The sequence below is a fragment of the Tenrec ecaudatus genome, chromosome 1, assembly GCF_050624435.1.
Source record: "Tenrec ecaudatus isolate mTenEca1 chromosome 1, mTenEca1.hap1, whole genome shotgun sequence".
Taxonomy (NCBI): Eukaryota; Metazoa; Chordata; class Mammalia; order Afrosoricida; family Tenrecidae; genus Tenrec; species Tenrec ecaudatus.
The window spans coordinates 50,956,484-50,982,384 of record NC_134530.1 but is presented as its reverse complement, the minus strand read 5'-3'; the positions used below and the strand labels follow the sequence as shown (position 1 = coordinate 50,982,384).

At 45.0% G+C, this 25,901-nt stretch overlaps 1 protein-coding gene and 1 non-coding gene across 2 annotated transcripts; both read right to left on the bottom strand.

Moving 5' to 3' along the window:
* Positions 1-2,610: 2,610 nt before the first annotated feature.
* PPP1R8 (protein phosphatase 1 regulatory subunit 8) lies at positions 2,611-25,274 on the bottom strand. Its single transcript, XM_075553031.1, has 7 exons — positions 25,192-25,274; positions 23,175-23,235; positions 17,557-17,710; positions 15,426-15,646; positions 13,745-13,889; positions 6,602-6,666; positions 2,611-4,909 (listed from the first exon to the last, which is right to left on the bottom strand). The coding sequence occupies exons 1-7, from the start codon at positions 25,245-25,247 to the stop codon at positions 4,559-4,561; spliced, it is 1,053 nt and encodes a 350-aa protein (XP_075409146.1). The 5' UTR covers positions 25,248-25,274; the 3' UTR covers positions 2,611-4,558.
* On the bottom strand, positions 20,751-20,913 carry LOC142437847 (small Cajal body-specific RNA 1). The gene has a single exon (XR_012782356.1).
* Positions 25,275-25,901: the final 627 nt, after the last annotated feature.

Below are 25,901 nucleotides of genomic sequence, written 5' to 3'. Positions count from 1 at the left end.
GACAAGGATGGACCAAAGCCTTCGACACCTTCCTTTGCCGATGGGGCACAACTCCAAACGAGAAGAAACGGCTGTAAGCATCTATTAATAATCAGAACTCGTCATGTTCTAGTATGAATCTAGGAAAATTGGAATTCATAAAAAATAAAATGGACTGCATACAGATCGGCAGTCTGGGCCTTAGTGGGCTCAAACAGACAGATCTTGTGCACTCTGGATGACCGCAGTATGGTCGTATGGTTTACTAGGCCGGGAATGACACATTCACGAGGGAGAGCATTTCATTCACTGTCAAAAGGACATTCATGATCTTGAAGCACAATGTTATCTGAGCTAGGATAAATTTATTCCCAACAAGAACATTTATATGAAGAAAGCAAAAAGTCATTAAAAATACTGGAATCGAACTGATGACCTTGTGGTTACCAGCACAATGCAGCAAAATTCAGAGACTGCAGGAGCAGACAAGGGAAGTGTGGGGAGTGGCGGGGGGGACGACCGGTGCTCACAGTACAGAACTCACTGGCCAGCTACATGACCTCGGGCCATACTCTCTGAACCATAAGTGAAGCCTCTGTTCACCAGGGATATCACCAACCTCTTCTCTGCCTACCATCAGCTCCTTTTCTTCCCCACTCCCGTTTTCCTGCTCCACTGCCCTAGAGTCAACACTGGTTACCATGATTCCAAGACGGGAGCAGAGCCCCGCCTGCTGGCGGAATCTAGAACTGCAGCGTACCTCCTTTCGGAAATGGAAGCCTCAGATTCCCTTAACTAAATAGGCCATTATTTCATTCTCCCAGAAGACAAAATCCTAATGTAGCAGGTAAACACTGCAGGGATGTAGAACATTCCCAGTTGACCAGTCAGCTACTGTCACATGTCGCATGGACAAGACTTACATTTTTCCGACAGTTCCTCTTGCTTGAATATCCTCCCATCCACCACTGGGAGACATGGAAAGGCCAATCCCACCTTTCATGAATGTCTTTTTCTGGAGTCCGTTGTCTGACACTCCTCCATGAAGCAAAGGTCTTCTTGCTCCTCTGCTGTCCTTGAGTCACACACACATTAGTGAAAGCGCTCAGAGCCTAGGTGTCTGTCCTCTGGCAGGTCGCCTTTTGCAGGCCAGGCTTTGTTTAAGACGACCACCTGGTCAACCCATGTCAGACAGCAGTGATGTGTGCTCACAAGCAAAATGTAGGTGGAGACAGGGCAGGGTCTTCCAAGTTCTTTCTGGTTAAACTTCTGATTTAACATGAATAGTGGTCCTCAAACAGCTGCTCCTAAGACAGCGTTCACGAAGGACAGAACTATGTATACCAGTAAGCACCATCTCATCCTGGGGATGGAACATGGGTCGTCCCTTCCCTTCTTAGCAAATGGCTCGTTCACATTTCGCATCCAGAATGGGCCTATGGTCTAGGACTGGAAGCTGTGGCTCAGAGAGACTACTTGCCATCCTTGTGGCAAGCAGGAGGGGGTGAATCTGTGGTCATTGTCCAGAGATGGATCAAACTGTTTTCCTGATGTACTCATTTCTGAGGAGCACTACACATAGCTCTCGTTAATCCTAGATATACCAAATCCAGCTGGTCCTGCTTCTGCTCCGGTAGACTGGACCCTCAAGGGAAGGAAACGTCTGCAAGTTTCACTGACACAAACCCCTTCACCAGGCCAGATGGACCTGTTAACAAGCCCGGTTTAGAAACAAAAACAAATCTCTTTAAAATAAATACCTCGGAGAAAGACACAGCTGTAACCAACAGAGCAGTTGGCCATGCACATTCCTCACCTTAAGTCACCACTAAGGCTCTACGAGGGGGGTAGTCCCCCCAAAAACCTGGAATGTTCCCCCTCAAAGCTGTGTGTTTTGAGTTTGGGGTTGTTTTTTTTTTTTTAACAAAACTACCTTATCATCTTTAAACTACCCTCCATTAATTACACTTAATACAGTTGTCAAATCTGTGACTCCATTCTTGGAAGCATTGTTCAAACTCATCTGTTTGGATGCTGACAGCACCTCCCTCGTTTTTTCCTTCACCGCTTCTACATCGTCAAATCGCTGTTCTTTCATGTCCCTCTTCAGTCACGGAAACCAAAGAAGTTGCACGGAGTAAGGTCAGGTGTGTGGAGCAAGAGGCGTGCTGCTTTTTGCCAAAAACTGGTGTGTTTAGATGGCTGCGTGAGCAGGTGCATTGTCGTGGTGGCAAAACCAGTCCCGTCTGCCACAAATCAGGCCTTTTATGTCACAGTTATGCAACCTTTCCGAACTTCTGAGTAGAAAGCTTGATTAGTGGTCTGACCTGGTGGAATGAGCTCCAAATGCACTACTGAGTTGACATTTTCATCTGTTCAGGATGACTGATGTAGAGTGAGGTTTGTCATCAAAGCGACACTGTACCTTTTTTGAAAAGAGAAAAGCACTTTTTTTTTTTTTCCCCATAGCGCTTTCCTTGTAAGCTGTGTTCAACATCACAAGTTTCTGGGGATTATTTTATTTTTCCTGAGCAGGAAACAAAATTTCAGTCACACTGTTCTCTTAAATCGCCAACACAAAAAGTGGGGTTTGAGCAAAACAGCTTTTTTAAAAATAACTCACTGTGACCAGAGAACCTTCCCAGGAGATGCCACTGGATACACTAACTCCGAGCTCGCTCAACCTCACCTAAAGGGAAACCCGTACTAAGCAAGCGCTGCTCTGTCCAGCGCAATTCCGGGTTTTTTTTTTGTATTCCTGTACTCAGGCTCTGGAATCACTTTTTCAACATTGATTTCCCTTCCAGTGGCACCACAGGGAATTGTTTAAACGGCCCTGCTGTACTAAATGAGAGTGAAAGGCATGCTGCAAGTACTTAGCATGGCAGGTGATCACGAGCCGTCATTAACGACGACAGGACATTTCTAAGATGAGGATACCCCTTTTTAAAAAATAAATCATTTTATTGGGGGCTCGTACAACTCTTAGATACTCATTTTTACTTGTACAGCTGTCATTTGACTTGCTGTTCTTTCGAAGGTTGCTCCTTCCTGTCCTAAGTCCAAGGGATCTGGAACCGCTTGTGACATCTTCACCAGATCGCCTTATCTCAGCACACTCATTTAATCCAAACTCTTGCTGAAATCCCTCCAAAACAGCAACCGGGCTTCCCTTCACTCCCGTGTCACCTAAGGCTCAAATGCATTCAGTGGTCATTTAGAGAACCGGAGTGTGTGTGGCCTGGCTTAAACAGGGCCCTTGCTAGGACACCCCCAGAGGCCAGTCTCCCCTTGCAGGTCTGCTCTGCTCCTTCCTGCCAAAGGGCGGCAGCCACCTCTTAACCCATTTTGCTTTTTAAGGCTTCAGTCAGGGGACTGGAATCTTTAATTAGAACTTCCACATTCACCAAGGGATAGCTTATTTGTGGCAGTAAAATGGGGACAGGATCACCTCCCAAGCCCCATAGCTGTGGCTTTGACAATCACCCCCTAAGGGCAGTGGACTGGGTGATGGACACTTGAGTCACAGACTGCACACAAATGACAAAAGTTACGTTTAATTTACAATGTCATAAAGGTGACAGGTAAAAAGCTACACATAAAGCGTGAAAAGGCCTATGACACAAATGTACAAATCTCTGTACAAGCTCCTATCAACATTCCCTACCTTGGTCTCCTGTGCTTGCCAGCCAGCCAGGTCTAGTCCGGGAGCTCTCAATCAATGAGGGGGGAAAGAGCCTCCACCACAAGCGGAAACAACCTCCAGACGGCAAGTCACTGCAAAGTACAATCTTCCCCTTGTTAACTTTAACTGCCCTAGCTGGTCATACCTTACAAAACTGCCTTCATCACACACCTGGGAAGGAAAGCAATCCTAGAGAGTAGAGGACAGTCCCCTGGAATCAAACGAGAAAAGTCGGCCAATGGAGTGCTCAGGTTTAACAAGAAAACAGGTAGAGTTAAAAAAAAATACTCTAAGTTTAAAACTATCAACCCGTGTCTACGGCACTGGTTACAGAGAAATCAATGCTCTCATTTCCAATGGGAAGGACAAAAGAGAAAGCCTAATTATTGGACCTCAAAACCATTGACCTCAGGAAAACATTTTTTGAGTTTAAACAAACTCTATCCGGAGCATCCTAGACCCTCTTTTTGATCAACCTGAGACCCATGACAATCTTCTGCTACCTGAGGGGGACCTGCTGGACCCACAGCGCAGGTGAGGCTAGTGTAAACCCCACAGCTCTGGATTCAAGCGGAGTGCCTGGAGCCTCTCGCCAGGGACATGTGACTTTGAATAAAATAATCCTAGAAAGAGGGAGAAAGGAAAAATGACGTACTGGAAGGTCTAGGGAAGAGGAGGTCTACTCAAAAGTACATCAACGCTTTCTGAAGGCAGGTCTTTCTGGGATATTTCAACCCTACCCTCAGCTTTAACATCGCATGGTTAAGATCGCAGGAGACGTTCTGAAAGACGGGACTGCACACATGGAAAGTTCTCTCCCTAGTTCATTAGCTCCCTCAGGCACCCTTCCACCCCATTCCCACCCTTTCCCACCCTTCTCCTTGACCAAAAGTATCAAATCAGTAAGGAAGGTGTGGGCTTCTTGCCCGGCCAAGCCTCTTTTGCATATTTCTTCTTCTTGGGTTCATTTACAGCTTCAGGATTATAAACTGCAGGGTTTGGTGCAGGGTTCATGTTCACTGCTGGTGCGATCGGAGTCAAGTCCACATCAGGGGCGAGGTTTGGATATGGCATGGGCAAACCACCGATGAGTGCTGTCCCGTGAATGCCATGTGGCTGGGAGCCTGCTTCACTGTGTGTGGGTGGCAGGCCCCCATAGAGTCCTCCGCTGAATGCAAAGTTCTGTAGGCGCCTGCTCCCGGATTCCTCCAGGCCCAGGGAGCCAGGGCCGTCAACCCGCTTCTTCTGTGGTTTACAAGGAGGAGAGAGGAGAAATGGGGTAAGGAAGACAGAAAACAAAACAAGATGGTGTTAGTTTGCTTTTATTCCAGCCCCAGAAGAAGCAACTTTGGGAGAGGTCTCTAACCCTTGTTTCCCAGACCCCTACCACTACTCAGGAATCTCAGCGTTTGAAGGGACATTAGCGATCGCTTAGTGTTCCCGAACATTGCTTCCTAACATTCTCAACATCTGGTGTCACACTGAGGGAAATGATCGTGTATAGGGTTTTTTTTAATAAAATTAAACATCTAAATTGAAGTGGCTCTTCTAAGGTCATGTCCACTCCCCTTTCCTTTCTCTGATGTTCAAATGCCCTAAGGAAACGGATGTTGACACTGGGTATATTCACCTAGCAGAGGTGTCAGCAGCTACTCAAACAAAGTTTCTTTTAGGAAAGGAGAGAGAAAGGTGGCATCTCAGGGGGAGGGCCCAGTTTTTACACCCTGATCTGAAAGAGACTAATTTACATTGAGAGGAAGCAGTGCAGTGGTTGCCTGGGGTGGGAGACAGCGACAGAGAGAACTGCTAAAGACGGAATCCTTCCACATCTAGACTGTGATGGTGATTTCACAGATGTATACACACCAGTCAAAACCCAAACTGCACACTCAGATGGGTGAATCTTATTTTATGCAAATTAACAACTTATAAATTATCAAGGGTTCGTGAGGGAGGGAAGGAGGGTGGGAGAGGAAGGGGAAAAAATGAGGAGCTGACATCAAGGGCTCAAGTAGAAAGAAAACGTTTTGAGAATGATGATGGCAACAAAAGTACAAATGTGCTTGACACAATGATGTATGGATTTTGAACAGAGCTGTATAAGCCCACAATAAAATGATTAAAAAAAAAAAGAAATAAAAGTTTAAAAAGCTGATTTTGTACTTTAATGACCACAGAGATAAATTACAAAAGACAAAAAGAGCTCAAGGAGAAATGTGACCCTGAATACTAGAGTCACAGAGACACGCCGCCTACTATGTTCATACTGGACTGGCCTCCTACTATGTTCATACTGGACTAGCTGCCTACTATGTTCATACTGGACTAGCCTCCTGAAAGATGCCCTCCCGCTCCCTTGTGTGTTTAACAAATCTAACCTGGAACGCTGACATAGCATAGCAATGAACAAATCTAATACATTCTAAAGATTTATTAAACAATAAAGACCCCTGGAATAAATAAATAAAGGCCTCTGGATAATCTTGTTTACAACACCATTAATTCACAAAGGTCCCAGGACTGCACGGGGAAGTTTCAGCTGTCAGGTAGTTCGTTCTCAAGTTGAGCAATTCGAGCATGTCTGTAACTCTCCCACTTTGTTCTTTATCATATCTCATCCTAAGTTTAACATACACCTGGGCTGTCCTTCCCAGAGCATTGCAATAACCCCCTTTCTGGTCTAGGAAGGAACCAGAAAGGGAAGGTCAAGGAAAGGTGGCCTTTCTCCACGCTCTTCTGGAACTGCAGTGCAATTCACTACCCAGCACTGCGCCATGAGGGCCACCCGGACCTTTCTATGGCACTCCAAGAGTCTCGTAGACAGCAGTGAGGGAAAACATGTCCACAGAACGAAACATGGGAGATAAACACACTTTCAACATTTATCTACACACAGAGGGGGTTTTCAATCAAATACGGTTACCACGCGCGTCCTACCTTGACTGGAACCACAGCAGTCTGCACCATGTTGCGGAACCGACCAACCGAGGGATCCACATCCTCTGCAAAGAGAATGAGGGCAAGGTTAGGCTGGTGCTCCACCAGGAGGGGTGATTCTCCCGGGCTCACGGCACACAAAGCATCACAACCCCTCCAATTTGAAAACAGCCAACTCTTGCTAACACTAAGTGCAGCTCTGTGTTGGGGTCTGCTAAACCCTCCTGGCAACCTGCGAGGTAAGGGCGGTGACCAACATTAACAGAGGACCGCCAGTTGGAGCCTGGGACGTAAAGTGACTTGCCCGGTCACCCTGCTGGAGCATGGAAGAGCCAGGGCTTGACTCTGTGAAGCTGGAAACTGAGGCTGTTGTCTGCACTGCTGTGCTGCCTCTGCCACTCCACTTCCTTCCTCCTTTGGAGGGTAGAGTGAAGGTACAGTGATACAAGCACTGTATGTTAAGATACCCCACACCCTGCCCCAAATCACTCATCAAATAACAAAACCAGCAACCAGGCTCCAGGCTGCCCTTTGACCTGAACAACTTGACCTGTAAACAATCAGAATTTTTACTAAGGGACCTGAGACTGCTGCCCAGAAGGGTGGGAGAGCAGCTGCCTTTTCACAATCCACCCTCATTATACTTCTTTCCCCAACAACATAAATGACAGCCATACATGTGGACGTCTTCAGATGGAGACATGGAGAAGCTCAAGATGATCAGCTGAAGCGAAACCAGGGCAACCGTGAAGCAGAGCATCAACGGTTCACAGGAAAGTTAAGGTTAAAGCTGAAGAAAAATGGAAACAAGTCCACGAGACCCAAAAGGCCACCTTGAGGCTATCCCACCTGAATCTCGACAGGAGACCTGATGAGCTGTGGGAGAGCACCCAGAACACCACCCTCGAAAAAAGGGAGCAGTCATTCAGAGGGCAGAAAAGATCAAAGTGAGCGTCAGAAGAGTCTGACCCTTGCTCTTGAATCACAGAGTAATTGCTCTGAATTGTAGATTAATCTTAATCAAATGGAAGACACGATGAAGCTAAAGAGCTGAACAGAACATTTCATTGGGCAACTCAAGAAGACCAAAACAAGTATTATAATGAAATGAGCAAACTTACCAAGCTGGAAGAAACGAGGAAAAGCTAAGCCCCGAGTTCCAGCACCGAAAGATTCCATGAGTAATAAACTGAGTGTCGCTGGAAGCAAAACAAGATGGTGAAGAAGTCGCTACATGAAAGACAACTGGTCAACAGTGCCATTTCAAGCGAACCTACGAACAAGGACGGGGGCACGAAAGGAACCTGAGCTGCACTGAGCACAGACAAAGAATAAGGCCCGAGGAGCTGACAGGATACCAGACGAAATGTTTCCACACGCTCATGCAGCACTGACGCACTCACTTGTCTCTCCAGGAAATTTGGAAGATGGATACCAGATCACAGACTAAAAGAGATTTGGTATTTGAACCCATTCCAAGGAAAGGTGACCCCACAAAATGCACAAATTATAGGATAATTATCATTAACATCACACGCAGGTAAAATTTTGTTGAAGATCATTTAACAAGTTTGCAGCAATGCACTGATAGGGAGCAGTCAGAGATTCAAGCCAGATCCAAGAGACAGTGTGGAACAAGAGATACCATTGCTACAGATTACCAGAAAGATGTTTTTCTTTTTGCTTTGTTAATCATGAAAAGGTATCCAACTGTGGCTCAAAACCAACTATGGACACCACTGAGAAGAACGGGGGCGTTCCAGAACACCGCACTGTGCTCATGCAGAACCAGTATCTTTACCAAGAGTCAAGAGAACCAAACAAGCGAACACTGCTTGGTTTAAAGTCAGCAAAAATGTGTCACTTTCACCACTTTTTCATCTGTATGCTGAGCAAATCATCAGAAAAGCTGGACTATATGAAGAAGAATGTGGCATCAGGCTCAGAGGAAGGTTTAGTAACAAACTGTGAAATGCAGATGATATAATCTTGCTTGCCGAAAGCAAGGAAGACTTGTAGCAGTTGTTGAAGAATAAGGATTGCAATCTTCAATTAAGGATTCAAAATCAAGGTAAAGAAAATTAAAATCTTCACAATTGGACCAATTAAAAAAAGAGAAAAGATTGCAATTGTCAAGGATGTTTTCTTGCTCGGAACCAATCAATGTTCATTTTGAAGTCAGCAATCAAGAAATGAAAGGCTGCACTGCACAGAGTGAACGAGCTGCACAAGACCTGTGGGAAGGGTCCAAGAGTAAGGGTGCAGCTTTCAGGACACAGGCCCACCTGATCCCAGCCACGGTCTTTCCAATGCCCTCACCAAGTACGGGAAACGGAAGAATCGATGCATTTCAACTATGGTGCACCTAACGACACTGCTTATGATATCCCTCATGAAAGCTTTTAGCCTCGTTCATACTGCAGAGAGGAAATGGAGAGTGATAGACTCACTGGCAGTCACTGCCATTCTTCAGTTACTAGTTATCAGGAACGGAAAGAAAAAGGCCACGAGGCTGTTCTACCTTTGAGAGCTCACAGTGTGACATGGTAACAAAGGTGATTCCACAGGAGAGGATTGGGCCAGAGCACTAAGAACAAACAACAGTTTACTCAGGGAAGGTTGAATGAGAAACTGTGCGGAGACAGGAAGGCCTATACTGATCACTACTAGGCAGAATGACTCCCAATTCCTTTTATCTTAAATGTAGTGGTGGAAAAAGAACTGTTTTCCTGATACATGCTGTACGTTTAAGTTTAATGTATTGGGGGCGTGTGTGATTAAAAACACACACACAAACCTTAATGAATCCCACTGTAAAACAAAGAATCCCATTTAATGTAACTGCCCAAGGTTTTGCTTGTTTTAAGTTGTCAGATAGGATGCCCCTGAATATAAATGAGCAGCAACCAATTGCTGTTCAATGAATGAATGGCTTTTATATGGAGGAAGAAAGATATTCAGGCTCATTGAGGTGACAGGTGGCTACAAACAATCCTCTAACCCTTTCTTTCATCCCCATACTAGTACCCAAAGGGAGTAGCTCTTGGGGACCTTGTACACACAGGTTGCTGAGGGGAGGGGGGAGGGCCTGAGCTGCTCTTGGTAGAACCCTGAAGATTGTTCAGGGCAATCGTTCCTCTTTCCTGCCATTCCAGTCCTCAGCAGAAGAAAAGCACCCAATTCCATCTTTTGGCTCCGGGGGGACTTAAACCAAATTCCTGGCTAAGTCTGCTCCTGGCACAGGAGGGCTGTCAGGGTAAAAGGAGAGCCGGTGGATGGTGGTGGTGATAAAGGCCAGCATTTATCAAGGGCTTACTGAGTTGTCTGGCACCAAGCTTAAGGAAAATTGCCTACAAGGATTTATTCCATTTCCCCATCAATCTGATGTTACAAATACAACACCACCCAAAAAGCCCTGCCATTGAGTCGATTCTGAATCATAGTATCTGTTAAGTCCCTTGGCCAAGGTCAAACAAGAATCAAGAGGAAAGGCAATGCAAACGCCCCAATTTCAGAGCCAGGCTATTTAACCACTCTACTCCACTCCACTGCGGAACATGCAGCTCCAGAGCACTGCTTTTCAAGCAGAAAACTCAGACTGATTCCTGGACAGTGACTTCAGAGGTCATTCAGTCCCTTCCATGGTCCCTAAATTGCTGCTGGTCATCAGTACAAACAGGAGTTTACTTAATTTCTTTATGTATTGTGGGATTTGGCTTGCTAATATTTGTTGAGAACTTGAAGACAATGAGAGAGAACCATGTGCAATTTCCTTGTTTGGGTACTTTCTTGATCAAGATAATGAACAACCAACACCAATCCAATAACCACTGAGTCAATTCCAACTCAGGGCAACCAGCATAGAAGTGTGCCCCATCAATCTGATTTTGGGGAAGTACATCTTCGGGTCTTCCTTCTGAGGTGCCTCTGGATGGACACTGGCCAAGCACATCAACCTTCTGTACCAACTAGGGCCTCCAATCAGGAAAATTCTGGTCTCATAAGGATGAATTTAGAAGGGTTTCCTCCTATTTTGTTTTTGGGAAGAGATTGTGAAAAACGGGCACTAACTCTTTGTAGGAGTTACATAATCTGGTGTCAACGGGTGGAGTCTAGCCTGTCAATCAGGTCGCAGCTTGATCACCTCATTTGGAGGCTCTATGGAGATAAATAGCTCCCCAGAGGCCAGATACACTTTCTCCCTGTGAGACATTCCTGTCGACAAGCCACATGCTAGGCTGATGGAGCCAGAGCCCTTGAACTGAGGAGCCACATGGAGACCCACGCCTGAAATGTTGAGATGCTTACACCACCACTGAATCCACAAGACTTTCCACCCACTGGCCTGTGATCTTCCTGCATCTGCGTCATTACATGTGTTGCATGAGTCTGAAGAGTAATTTACAGACCGGTATTGGACATATGAGCTAATAACGAACTTATAGACTTGCTATGGACTGGGTTGGGATGTTTTCTTAATATACAATTACTCTTTTATATAAAGCTCTTTCTTATACACGAGTGTCTATGAGTTTGTTTCTCTAGTCCACCCAGACTAACGCACTCTTCTCAAAATGTTTGGTGAAATTTACCTCTGAAATCATATGCGCTTGGGGCTCTCTTCTCCAAGAGCTTTTAAATTATGAATTCAATTCCTCAACTGTTACAGGGGTACTCAGATTCCCTATTTTAATCTTGTTTTAACCTATTTTTCTGTCATCAAGTTTCTGAGCATAAAATTGTCGGGAGCATTTTACTACCTTTTTAATGAACACAAGATTTATAGAGATAATCTCTTTTTATTTTGATATTGGCGATTTGTGTAGTCTTTTTTTCTCTTTGCCAGTCTTGCTGGAGATTTATCAATTCTATTTATTCCCCTCTAAGAAAAAATATCTTGGTTTATTAAAAATGATTTTCTCTATGGTTTCAATTTAAAGCCAATAAATAATTGCCCTCATAATTTCTTTCCTTAATTCGGGTTAATGTGATTTTTTTTCTAGTTTCTTGAAATAGGAATTTAGGTTATTGATGAGACCTTTCATGTATGTAAATATTCAGTGCTGTAAAATTGCCTGTGCTAGAAATCTCCCTCACAAAGCTGCTTTAGCTGCTTCCCATACAGTTTTAGAAGTTGTGTTTCTGTTTGTACTTTGCTTCCTTTGAGGCTTTCTCTTTGACCCCTGGGTTACTGAGGAGCAGCCCTGGGGTGCAGTAGGTAACTGCAGACCTGGGAACCAAAAAGTCAGTGATTTGAAAATGCCAGCACCTCCGTGGGAAAGTGTAGCAGTTAGTTTCTGTAAAGTTTTCTAGCCTTAGGAACCCTACAGGGCATTGTAAGATAGAATACACTCAATAGCCGTGGGAAACTGTTAGTTCTCACATCTAGAGATTTTTCACTTGTTTATGTCCTTGGTTTTGAGCTTGATTTCACACACTGTACAAGAAAAAGTTTTTCCAATCCATGGAGACTCTTACTTAATAGATTCTGGTATGAGGCCAAGAAATACCCCTCATATTGGTCTTCTAGTCCGGTGTAAGCATTTCCCCACGCATTAATTTCTCAGAGTAATCCATTTCACCATATCCACCATGAACATGTACCACCTATAGTAATGGATGTCCTGATTGTGCCAAGAAGTCTTTGAAAATTAAGGCCCTTTATAAAATTTATGGGAAAAAAATTTTGTGGAAAAATTCCATTATCTTTCAATTTTATCTCCTCCATCCCCAGTAGAATTCTTTAAATATAAGCCAAGATTTCTTTTCACATACAGAGCCCACTACTTGGGGACCCCTGGCTGAGGTTTTGCCTCAATCTTTCCTCCTGAAGCAAGCCCCCAAAATACCTTAGATACTCGAGTATAAGTCGACCTGAATATCAGTCGAGGCACTTAATTTTATCACACAAAGTGCATTAAAAATGTGCTGAAAAAACTCGGCTTATTTTCGAGTATATACAGGACTGGACAGTGACTGCGTGAGGCATCTAGGGGACTGTTTCCCACAACTGTGCTCCTCCAGCTTGTGGGCCTCCACGCTCCTCAGGTCAACCTAACACACTTGTGTGAGTTTTGGTCAGAACACAGATCAGTGAGGTCACTCCTCTCGTTCTTCTATCACTGTAATTTAAAATTGAATTTGATTCATTTTCACATCCCACTGCTGATTCAGACTGTTTTTTATGAACTAAATTCCCTAGATCTTTCTCTTCCCCATAACCAGTCACTGGAGTAGATCCTCCCATTTAAATAACTGATTACTTTGAACCTAAATGTAGTACTTAAAAGCTATTCTCACTGCATTTTTACTTGGGAAATGGGAGTACCTAGTCAGTCTGTGTTCCTGGTTTTCACAGAGCGGTTTACTTGCAAAGAAGTTCTTTTTAATACTGTCATCTTTGTATAAAAATCCCAACTCTGTGCCACGAACCTACCACAGTAATTGAGGCATATAACATGAGTCCAATAAATAAATGTATGATGAAACAAACGGGTAAACTTAGTTACATTCCTCATAGATAGATAACCTAAAAAACCCGAACCCACTGCCATCAATTAGATTCCCAGTCACAGTGGCCCTAGACACAGTTTCTGAGACTACATCTTTACAGAAGCAGACAGCCTCATCTTTCTTCTGAGAAGGACCTGACAGGTTTGAACAAAGAACTTTGTGGTTAGTAGCCACAGGGCCATCAGAGCTCCCTTATAATAATCTTTATGCTCTCATTTTACTGATACTTCCATACAAAGTATATAGTAAGTTACTTTACATAGAGGCAAGTCTTCAAAGTAGCTAATGGTGGCAGTAGAAAGTTCTCCAACTTTGGAGTTATCAGTCAAACTCAGAATCATATAAAGGCAACTATGTTGTCTTCTACTTTGAGGTGAAGTCAGTAAATACTTCTATCTTACTGGATCTTCCACTGGATGAGCAAAGAGAATTATACACGGTCCTTCAGTGAGCCATCTCTTTCCCTGTGACTGGGTAAAGCAAAGCTTCCATGTTCAGGATGCTCCACTGATACCCTGCACAAACCCTCGACACAGCACTGGTTACCCTACAATCTTGTGGAGAAATGTCCAATTGACCTCTAACCACAACTCTCTTAGACACCAGAACCATTCGGAAGAAGTACCTCACCTGGGTTGATGATCTCATCATCCTCACTGAAAGTCACTCGGGAGTTCTTCCTCTTCCTCTTCGGCCTCTGAATATCCAGATTCCCTTCTTCAATGGTAAGGGTGGAAATCCGTTTGTTGTGGGCCGTGTTGAACTCTGTCAGGTTCTAGGCCAGGGTTCACAAAGGGAAGACAAGAGTCAATACAAGAGAACTGGGGGCGAGGGGGATAACACCAAATAAAAGGCATTGGGAGTGGTGCCTTCTCTAGACGAGACACTCTTCTGCATTGAGAAAAGACTCATTACCATCACTAGACCTCAAATACTAATAAGCCTTACTCTAGAGAAAGTGGAGCATCTTCATCAGCTGGGGATGCAGGGGCAGTCAGAAGGAGGTAAGGAATTTGGGCTGAGAACAGACCACTTGAGCTTATGTTTGCGTTAAAGCATGGCTACCACATCTTTAGGCTGAGAATTAAAGGAACTGTGAATGGGAGTAATTCCAAGAAGTTTGTAAAGAAAGAAACAGAGATGAGAAAGGACAATAGCAGCTTACTTTCCAGCTGCCTTCTCCTTGAAAACCCCTTGAAAAGGACACTGCCGGTGCACTTACCTTTCAGCATTAATAGTCTGTCCTCCTCATGCCTGGCCCTGATTCTACTCATAACCATCCATCCATCTCAACGATTAACTTGGACTTAGCACTGCTCCCTGCTTCTTTCTTTCCAATCTACTGGACTCGTTCCCATCTGCATTGCAGTTTCTGATACTCCCGGTTTCTTATGAATGAGGACCCAGAGGACTTAGCATGTTTCACCTGGAAACCGTCTGAGGGGAAATGGGCCTACGTGACGGTTGGCAAGGTCCCTAGCTGCACAGCCACTGCTTGAAAAGAAAATCCTTTCTATATTGTAAAGCTTCAGTTGTGGTTTTCTTCCCAGGTAGAGGTAAATAGCCTTGGTGTATAGGAACGGTATGTGAATCGTCAGGATATGCACGGATTTTGTCTATCTAAATAGACTAGTCACATCAGCACAGTGCCAGAGACATGAAGGACTACAGCCGTATCATATACAGCAGCCAGCCTCAAGAAAAAGATCTGGAAAGAGAATTTTACCATGCAGAATTTATCACCTTCAAGGCAACCAGAACCAGTCTAGTCAAGAAGTCCCCGGCTGTTCAGTTCACAGTAGCCTCCCCCCACCCCCCCAAAAAAACAAACCCTACACAAATGAATGAAACCATCAGTGTCTTTAATTAAGTCAGATCCGTCCAATGTGAGATTCCGTGGTCATGAGAAACGCTCGCTGTCCACACTGTCTATGACAGTAGGTGCCAGCCACACGTGAAGAGCAACTGGCTAGAAATGTGGCTGAAGGCTACCCTAGGGGGCAGTGTCAGAATTCTGAGAAGTCAGAAGGATAAAGTGAATCGCCAGCCTTGGAGTCTGGAAGCTAACTTTTGGAAGGCAGACAGAGACAACTATAGGGGTCCACAGTCAGAAAAATCCAGTCTCCTTGTCAGTCCTGGCCATATGACCAAATTGACACTACACAGTTTGAAAGCGGCAAAGGACCATTTACTAGTCTCAAGGAAACCTACTGCTAAATCAATGGCATTTCAAGCTACACAAAACAATTCCAGGCTGCAGAAACAGTAAACAGTGTCCCAAGATAAAACTGTAAGATGGAAAGAGAATTACATCAAGTTCAGTCTCCTCCTCTGGAAGCCCCAGTAAGCCCTTGAGTTCATCATCTTCTCCACCCATCTTCTCATCTCCTTTCACAGCTGATGGTAACGTCTGAGGCTTCTCACGGAGCGTGTATGCCCTTGTGGATGCACCAAACGACACGGTGGAATCAATGGGGATTTGCTGAGGCTTGTGAGCTTCCAACCGGATGTGACCCAAGAAAGTGCCGTGTGCTAGGAAGAGCCAAATCAGAAATGTAAAGAGAGAGAGACCAAACCTAACCTTTAGGAGGGACAGTATCATCTTCAACTTTCCTGTCCCAGGTGAGCTCCTCCCAGCACATCAGCTTTGGTTTCGTCCTCCCCACCTCCAGTGTGTCACGCCACCCCACCCCCGCCCGTCTGCATTTAGAAATGCCACACTTTCAGATTATGGTCAGAGAAAACAAACTTTCAATACTGGAAATGGCACTTGGCAGATTTTGCAGCCCTTGTAGCATGTTACAATGAAAAGGAAAACTCCTTCACTGGAACTTAAGTCTCTCCAGTGGACTTCCACACGTTTGCAGATTTGCGGTCACCCCAAAAACAAACCCCACTGCTTGCCCTCTGCTGCCAGATAGACGTGGCTCTATTCTTAATCAGCAGTACATGTGCCCTTCAGGCCAGGACACAGCATCACTGTGGCCTGAGCTCTAAGGAGCACAGGAATTGATGGCCTGATGACAATTATGTTTGAGTTTTTCCTGAGACAAGAAAAGAGCTTGGCTAAAACAGATGTGGCGGAATGCCGCCAATGTAAGCCAAAACCCTACTGGACATTCTGAATACTTTCCCACCCCTGCATTCTGCATATTCTGAAATGGAGGGAAGATATGGTAAATTTGCAAGTAAGTATTTTTTTTTTTGCTTCAGCTGTTGTTTATTGACATACAGGTAGGCTCTATAGCAACAGGCCTGGAGGTGGCTGCCGCAGGGGTTGGGGGACAATGGAAGGCAGTGGAGTGTTTTTGTCTGCACAAGTGTTTGACAGCTGAGGAGAGCGCAGGAACTCGTGTCCAATGCACAACTAACACGTGGGAAGGGGGAGCAAGTTCAGGGCTGGAGTCTGCTTGCACTGGAGCCACTGCTACCCTGCCACTCTCAGGCATCTGGCTTTTGCTGTCTGCTGACCCCAGGCAGGCATTCTCTGGGCACCCATGTTCTTCAGGGACTGAATGGAGCACAGAGGCCAGCTTGTTGACCTCTTGCATTCAATAATCATGGGGCCTCCAGTCCCGCAGCCCTCATTCTTCCCTGGCTTGGGTAGTGCCACAGAATGGGCAGCCAGGCTCTGAGCAACCCCACCCAGCAGGGCCATGTGGCACCAGGGACTTGCAAGTAAGTATTTTTGAGACAGGCTGTTTAGGACCACCATCTGAGCAGACTGGAGCGTGTGTATGTGTGTGAGAGGATCAAACATGATCATCTCAGCGAGCATCTTGCCATCCCCCATCGAAGGCTGGGGCTGCCTTTCCAATCATCAACTGGAGGGTGTTCATGAAATGAAAATGGGAGTAGTAGTCATCAAAACAAATGTAGCTAGGACAAAGAATCCGTTATCAAAAATGAAAATTTTTCTCAAAACAATTTTTAAAAATGTCTTGCCCTGATGCTCTTCTACTTTAACAGAGTGAATCATGGCTTTTGCTGAAACCAGACCATGGTGTGTCACATGCCTTAGGAATACTGAACATACACTGAGCTAATGGTAGTATTTTGGAGGGTGGGGGACAAGGGATATGTATCAAAGTTGCCATTTTACCCATTTTTAAATGTAGAATCTGGTGGCATTCAATACATTTCACAATGTTCTATGACCACCACCCCTAACCATTTCCAAGATCATCTCACACAGAATCTCTGTTCCCAGGGACTCTCTTTGTTCTCTCTACCTATGATTCTCCAGGGGAAAGCTCCCTACAGCTCCCTTCTTTCTATACTCAGCCAGCAATTACTTTATGAAAATATAAGTTATATGACCAGAGGAAAGCTGATTTTAAAAACTTTACTAAGCAATCAAGCACATTTTCCAAACTGAAGAAGCCAAAGAGCAGGTTCACATTCCCCAAGAGGGGCTGTGTGAGGTGGAGTGGATTACTTACTACTGTTGAGATCGATCAGGAACACTCTCTTCAGGTGCTTGTGGTAGACCAGGGCAGCGTGGACTCGAGAGCAAGACTGGTGGTCAATGGTAAAGTCACACAGGTCAGGGTTTCTCCCAAATAAGTAATACTTCTTCTCATCAATAATCAGTTTCTAAAGAATAAATATTAGATTAAATGTTACTTAAATCTCATTTCAACAGGGTTTGTCAAAACATGTTTCTACTCAAACAGCGGATCTTCAAGAATAAAAGACCCTCAAGCACAGAATAATGTACAAAGACAACATTGGGGATGCGTGGCATTAAAAGGAGGAGTGGTGGGACAGCAAGTTAAAGCACCGCCATGGTCACCGAAAGCAGACAGATGAAGATTCAGAGCCTGAGGCTTGGAAACCCAAAGGGGTAATTACATTTTGTCCTATAAGATCGCTATGAGGCAAAATAATAATAATAATTTTAAAAATAAAATAAATTTTAAAAAAAAGATCGCTCTGAGTCTAAATTCTATGGCAGGGCATTTATGCTGACTAACCTCCCCAAATGTAGTACGAATATGTATATTGTTGGTATGAAACCAATTTTTTCTAATTCCATTAGAAATTAGAATTTAATAATCTGCACATCTACTTAGAATATCATGCACATCAAAGAGATCAACAATTCCATCAAGAGTGAATGTCTTCTGTCCACTGGAAAGTTAAGGTTTCGCTGGATCATAAGACAGTACAAAGACTGCTATTTAGAACCTACACTTTCAAGTAAAGGAGACCACTTGGTTGGGAGGGAACGGGTACAAACATCTCTCTTTATTCTAAGTATGCTGCCATAACCCCAAGTGCTTTTGGAATCCTCCTGAAGGATTGGAATTACATTAGGCACCATTCTATAACCCCTGAAATTCCAACACATTATCACATTTCATTTTGTACACACAAAAGTATTACTGTTGTTCACCACAGTCAATTCGAACTCACAGTGACCCTCAGAGTGACTCCAGTTTCTAAGACTGTAATCTTTACAGAAATAGATAACCAATTTCTTCCCTGTGGAATGGCTGTTGGGTTCCAACCCTTTGGTTAGCAGCCAAATGCTTAATCAGTGTACTACCATGGACCTCCCAAAAAAGTGGTACCAGAGTTAACTCCAAATGTGTATTTGCTGCTTCCAAGCATGAGATGATCTCATGGGGCAAATTGGGAGTCTGACACAAAGAATTATTAATTTCTAGGTATTTGAAACATCTCATTTAATTTTGAGAACAACTCTGTGAGAAAGGTGTCATTTCTACTGATAACAGTAAGAAAACAGAAACATGAAGTCACTTGTCCAAGGCGGTCAGCTGGTTAAGTGGCAGAGCTAGGATCTAAAGTCAGCCATGGCTGATGGGGAAGGCTAATGTTCCAGTCAAGGTCTGAAACAAAAGCATCCTTTTAACTGAATGTATCTTTATGAAAACTAAGACTGAATCGGTAAAGCCATTGCCAGATTGGCTAACGCTAAATGGATTTTTACTATTACTAACACTCTTCTAAGAGTCTACAATCTGACCAACTTTGAAGAGCAAGCTTCATTCAGACATTTCCTCTCCTTTAAACTTCAAGTCTCATTCAGCTTTAATTCATTGTTCACACTTTATTTCTAAAAGCCCCGTGTAGAAGCATGAAGCTGACCAGGAAAGGGCAGCCAAGTTAGTATGGCACTAGGCTAGGAATCCAGGGGTTTGAGTTTCATCCCCGGCCACGCCACTCAACTCAGAGGGCAACTACTCTTCCCTATGCTCCGGTACCCCTTTATAAGACCAGAAATACACCTCATGCAAACAGGCTCTTGCACTGGTAAGTACTCAATGCTTAGGTGACACATACCAGACGTGTGCATTTGCATCGTCACAACCATCCTATAAAATGAGCAGGCACATTATCATTCTTTTTACAGAGAAGACAAAGCTGAGGCACAACGGAATTGAGCAACACACTTCAGTTCACATCACTACCTATTTTGGGGCTGGGTTGGAAATTCAGGTCTCTCTGCTAGAAGAACCTAAACCCTTGGCCAGTACATTCTATATTTACTTCATCCCATTTACATCAAAAGATGTACAATATGGCAAGGAGTATTTTAAAGACTGAATAAGTACTGTGGGTCACACTTAATTTTTCTATAAACAATCACTTACCTAGTTTCTTTTGTTTTTAAGCTAGCCTGGCTATGTGGGTCACCTCTGGGAAACCCTTTCCAGCAGTACCCATCTGCTACCGGTTGGGCTGGTCCCAGAACCACACTGCTCAGACAGCTTACGTCCATGTCTGCTCTGACCCAAATTCCAAGTCTCAGGTGAAAAATGAGAGATCTTTGGAATTCAAAATCTCAAAATTCCAACATTTTGTTCTCAATGGGTGCTACTCATATATACTGGATCCCACTGCATTTCTCATTTATATTTACATTTGTGCAGATTATAGCCTTAGGAGAGCGGTTCTCAACCTGTGGGTCGCAACTCCTTTGGGGGGGTCGAAGGACCCTTTCCCAGGGGTCACCCGAATTCATCACAGTAGCAAAATTACAGTTATGAAGCAGCAACGCAAATAATTTTATGGTGGGGGGGATCACCACAACACAAGGAAGTGTATTAAAGGGTTAGGAAGGTTGAGAACCACTGCCTTAGGAATTTAAATTTGATAACCTTAGTACTCATTTGTTCTCAAGGAAAACAACACGTAAGACCACCAGTTCTTGAGCTCTGGTGGCAGAGCAGGTTATGCCTTGAGCTGCCAAACACAAGATCAGTGGTTCAAACCCGCTAGCCAATCCACAGAAGAACGATGAGACTGACTAAACTGGGAAACCCAAGGGGGCAGTTCCATCCTGCTCCGTAAGTCACTATGCATCTGATTGACGTGATGGCAGTCAGTGAGAGCTGAATATAGTAATACTGGCTAGCATTTTAAGGTGCCCAAATCATATCAAAGACATTAGGATATTTGGAGGGTTGGAGAGCCCTTCAAGTTGAATGTACATTCTCACCAGTAAAGGCATCCCAATGACAGAATTGTAATTCTAGTCTACCCTAGAATCAAGGAAATGTGCTAATTCTTGGACAACGTGCTTCTTCTGTCCACATGAGTAACACATTGGTTGTTCAGTATTTCAAAGCTTTAATTTCTTGTCTTGATATGGCCAGTGCCACCAGTCAGTTGTGCCTTTGAGTTATAACTCAGAGTGTGGCTTTACACCCTGGGCTTAAAAGACTCATGGCTTGTTTTAATATTGCACTTCTTAAACCCAGCTATCACAACACGTCACAGGCCGCTGACATAGGCGAGGACACAGATAGCTCGGTTAGTATCAAGTGCTGCCTACAGCCCTAAACACATGTCATCTCAGGCTTGTTCCTCTCTGCACAGCCTGTACCTTGACAACTACGTGGCAACCCAGCACACCCAGGAGCCCAGCACTGTGACTACAGCCGTACAAACAGAAACCTAGCCTCTCACAGTTAGCAGATACAAGTCCAAATTCCAGATCCTGGCCCTGGGGATGGATGGCTTTCTCTCCATTGGCTCTGGAAGGAGGGCCCTCTCTTTTCTGAGCTTCTGCTCCCAGACAATGTTCACGGGGCTGGCATGGGTCTTGTGCAGCTCGGCTTCCTTGTTTGGTCTCTTATACTTCAAGAGACTGACTTGAAACAAACCCTACCTGTAGGTATGAGTTTGCAACCCCCTGGATCATTCCAGCACCCCCACTTTGGGAAACACAGCCTCACTAACCCTCAATCATTAACATAACAAGACATCAACTTCCCAATGGAATTACAACTACAGGCACGGAGGTTAGGATCTACTACACATATTCTGGAGGGCTATAATTCAATCTATTACCAGACAACATTGCTAGCTAATGGAAGCAAGTAATCGAGGGGTTTTTAACAAGTATAGTGCTTTGAAAAGCATCATTTCACAAAGGACTTTGATGTTGCCCTTAAAGCTAAGCTTATCTGCTCCTTCCTGTTACCAACTAAAAATTTACCAAATTTGGAACCAAAATAGATTCCTACCGCAACTTATGCTATTTGGCAACAAATACTTTGTTTCTGAGGAAAACTGCAATTACAAGGGTTTTACAGAAGTTTTAGTTCAATGAATTCCTTCAATAATCTTGATATTTCGTACCGGCAGTCCCCAGATTAAAATAACCTCCATAAAGCCTACTTCATGCCTATTAAAAGTCCAAGGTATGTACAATGGTTCATGATAATAAAGGGGGACTACTTAGTGCATCAAGCAATTGTTATTGTATTTTTTTAAAGATGTTTGCCTATATCTAGAAATGTTTCATTAATGTTTTTTAATGAATAAAAAAACCACACTACATACAAAGACAAACACCTGACTGACTTTAGATACCAGCTGCTTCAACTTAAAGACAGATTTAGGAACAGAACTCACTGGTAGTTGATAATCCAGGAACTGTCCGTAATCTGTAAAATTAAAGGATCCATGACAAAGGGGTACTAAGTGACTGCCTAAGGAAATGAGGGTTTGTTAGCAATGGCATAGTTTGATATAATCATGACTTAAAACTTTGCAAAACTACCTGGGATACCCTAACAGTGACATGATTTACAGAGCATGGTTCAGTTCTCCCAGATGACTTTTCAAGCTAGCAACCATGGAATGTACTGTTTTCAGTGTAAGCACCAAAGGATAAAAATGGTACTCAAAGAGTACTAGCTGATTAAGTAAATAAAATTGGTCAAAGACATGGAGACTTCCCAGTTCCATGAACTTATTCTTCATTTCATATTGCATAAATATAAGTTTAAAAAACTTATATAACCTAACTATTCAAAGCTCCTTTTTTCTAGTTCTACAAGTAAGACGTTAAAAAGTCTGTGGGAAATTCCATTAGCTTTTAATTCCATTTCCCCCACAAACTTTTTGGAGCCCCTTTGTATTTGGTGCTTATTCTAGAGACGTCTACATAAGCTGGAATGCCTGAGAGCATTTCCTTTGTAATTCTTATTTCAATTATAATTATACAATTTCTGGTGTATGATTTGTCTTTCCCACTGAATTATTTGAAGATAATAATTATCTTTGTTTTGTTCACTGTTGTAATATCTATAGCTAACATAGGGCTTACTATATAACAAGCATTAAATAAATGTTGTGAATCAATGTATTTCACCACCATTCACTGTATTTGAGCAAATCCCTTAGTTAATCATACTTCATTGAAAGGTTTGGGCCTGAAACGTATAAAAGTAACTTAAAAGTTGAACTTAATCTGTATCATTCACTTCAGTTATTGCGACCTTTGTATTTGCCACAGAATTTCACATATTCTCAGAGAGAAGGGCTATGCCAAATTACATGGCCTCAGTTTTACTGAGACCCATGGACTTATGACCCATTAAAGCTCTCTACCGGAAAGGCAGAAGTCACAATAAACTGAGTATGAGCGAGACGAAGCTCACTGTGTTTTAATAGGAAAAAAAAATCAAGATGAACAAGAGTAGCGTTGCTGGAGAACAAAGCACAAGAGAGGGGCGGAGACTGAGTCACCGCAGCGAGCTTGAGCACAGTGAGAAAGGGAGAAGACATGCGTTTGCCATACCTCAATCAGTTTGTCTCCTTTGACTACATCCAAATGTAAACCGGGTGGAGGCTTACCTGCCCTGCAAAAATAAAGAAGGAAAAAAGCATTTTCATGATGAGTTCATAAAGGCTATTTACAACCATCCCATTCAACAGCTCAGTTCTCCTCCCAGTCTATAATTAGTTCATGTTCAAGCAAATGTCATCTCCTTCACTGTTATCACAGCTCCTCTCTACGTTTGACACTTGCTTCCCCGGGATTCAGTGGTTCCAAAAGGGATTTTAGTGTAGTTGCACTGAGATCACACAGTGAATCCTATATCTTACCACTGGAAGGAGTCTTGGTGGTGCCACAGGTAAGCATTTGGCTGCTAACCCAAGGACCAGACTCACCGGGTGCTCTGAGGGAGATAGATGTGCCAGCCTACTTCCGTAAGAACGACAGCCTCGGAAATGCTAATAGGTGGCAGTGCCCTGAAGGGGCCCTAAGAGCCAGAATCAACGAGTCAGTGGCATGGGTTTGGGGCTGTTATCTTGGAGAGAGGGCAGCGGAGTGCAAGTACAATAAGCTGGTTAGTTAGTCTGATGGCCTGCAGTTTGAAACCAAGATTTAGCACTATCATCATTAATACCATAAAGCAGTAGACAAACCCAGTTGATAATTTTGGGCTAATCACAATTAGTCCTAGCACAGGACAAGGAGAGTATTGTCCTAGGTTCTGAGACCCAACTCAGTTACCCATAGTTAGGGAGCTAGGGCAACCCTCCAGCTACATGTCCACGAAACCACAAGAGCTACCTGCTGTCCTTGATTAAAGGAACTTTCCTCCCTACTCTTGCAGTCAGACCATTCAAGAGACATACAAATACATCAAATCACTCACACATGCCGGGCACATATCATAAGCAGAGGAGATGGTACATGACTCTCAGACGGTCTCTTCTACCTGCACGTTGCTGTTCTGTCCGAAGTCAAGGCACTGGGATGCCAAAATGGACATAGACTACAGGCTGACGTGACTGCGAGCTACAGACGTGCAGGGACCCACAGAGTAGTCATACATTCACATGCTTCCTTAAGTTGAATCCTTTGAGGTTTATGAATAACCTCGCCGGAGTCCCTACAGTCACATATGAAAGAACGTATGCTGGTCCAATCGAACTGAAGATGCTAAACTACAAAGAATCCGGCCCCGAGCCCTCGGAAGAGGCAGGTCCCTAGCGTCTTTGGGGAACGCCTATTCGGAGCCTGGCCCTGGCCTAGGCGCGGAGAGCACAAAGATGCATACGCGTGCCCGTGCCTTTGCGGATCTCAATCTAACGGGAATCGGGGCTGCCCCCCACCCCCCCACACACACGTCAACGCCTCTGGGGTAAGCGCTCCATCCCAAATAGCTCTAACTCGCGTGCGTGTCCTTGCATTGCAATTCCTATTCATTCATCTTGGACCCCCACTCCAAGGCTAAATGAAGTTATTCCCAGGCACTTGGGAAGGAATGGGAGGGATCCTCCCAACACGACTGATGCCCACTCGTGCCTGGCTTCGCGCTGGTGGCCAAGAACGCCGAGGCGGGCGAGGGGGGCGGGTAGGTCAGAGCAGTCCCTGTCCTCGGGGAGCGCTCGTCTGCGGGGGAAGCCGAGGACAGCTCGGGGCTGGGCCGGCGAGGGGGCTGCGGGGCCGGCGGCGGGCGCTCGGGACGGACGGCAGAGCAGGATCGAGGCTCCTCCACAAAAGCACCAGGCACTCCAGTCAGGAGTTGAGTTAAGTTCGGGACGAGGCCCCTAAGCGCCCCGGCGACCGGCTGATGCTCCGCAGGGCTGCCCGCGGCAGCGCCCTAGGGCCTCCAGCCCTGAGTCTCCTCAGTTCGTGGGCCCGGGCTCCAGGTGCCCAGTTCCTCCACACGCCGCCCGGCCGGCGTGGCGGCCAGCGCCCGCTTCCATCAACCGCCGGGTCTCCGAGCCACTCGGCCGGCCACGAGCAAGCCGCTCGTGCAGCCCGGCGCAGGCCAGGCCACGCTGCCCTCGCCGGCACTCACCAGGTCGGGCAGTCGAACAGCGGGAGGCTGGAGCCGGAGTTCGCGGCTGCCGCCATCTTGCGTCTCCCCCTCCCATTTGGCGGGCCCGAGGCACGCCGGGAAACTGGAAGACCGGCGGGGGCGGGGCCTCCCAGCAACCTCTGCACACGCGCGCGCGCAAGCGGAGCCCGGGTTGGTGCCGGTACCCTCCCCCGCGGGCTCCGCCGCCTGCCTACCGTGCGTTTAGTCGTGGTGGAGACTGCGGTCCGGTTTTGAGGTCTTTTTTCTAGTGTTCGAGGGAGTTGGTGTACTCTGGAAGTTTCCGAAGGCTTTCCTTGGCCAAGAGGTGTCCCCCCACCCTACATCCTCCTGCAAGCACGGACTCCTCAAACCGTGGGAACTCTACCCCAATCTGGAGAGAAGCTAGAAGCAAGAGTTCGGATTCTGTTTTTCCCGTGTGCCCGCCCATGTGGGCATTGGACTGGGAAGCCACCTTACGGTCTCTCTGAAAATTCTGGACTAGCTAAAATCAGCGGGGCAGGCGCCACTCACGAGCGAGGCAGGTGTCTTTTGCACAAACCTAAACGGTGCCTGGGCAAAACTGCAAATCGAGTCGTGACCCCCGACCTTTTTTTTTTTTTAAGTCCTTTGTATATAGGCTCAGCTGTTCATTGAAAAGTGGGAGGCTTGAGTCCACTCAAAGATGCCTAAGAGGAAAGGCTCGGTGAACT

Excerpts from the sequence above, each read along its gene's own strand:
- PPP1R8 (XM_075553031.1), bottom strand. The coding sequence starts at position 25,247 with ATGGCGGCAGCCGCGAACTCCGGCTCCAGCCTCCCGCTGTTCGACTGC. Across the intron at positions 13,890-15,425 it reads AGGAGGAGACTGAACTTGAT|AACCTGACAGAGTTCAACAC; the intron begins GTAATTCTCTTT and ends ACCCTGGCCTAG. Across the intron at positions 6,667-13,744 it reads TGATGAGATCATCAACCCAG|AGGATGTGGATCCCTCGGTT; the intron begins GTGAGGTACTTC and ends TTCTCTTTGCAG.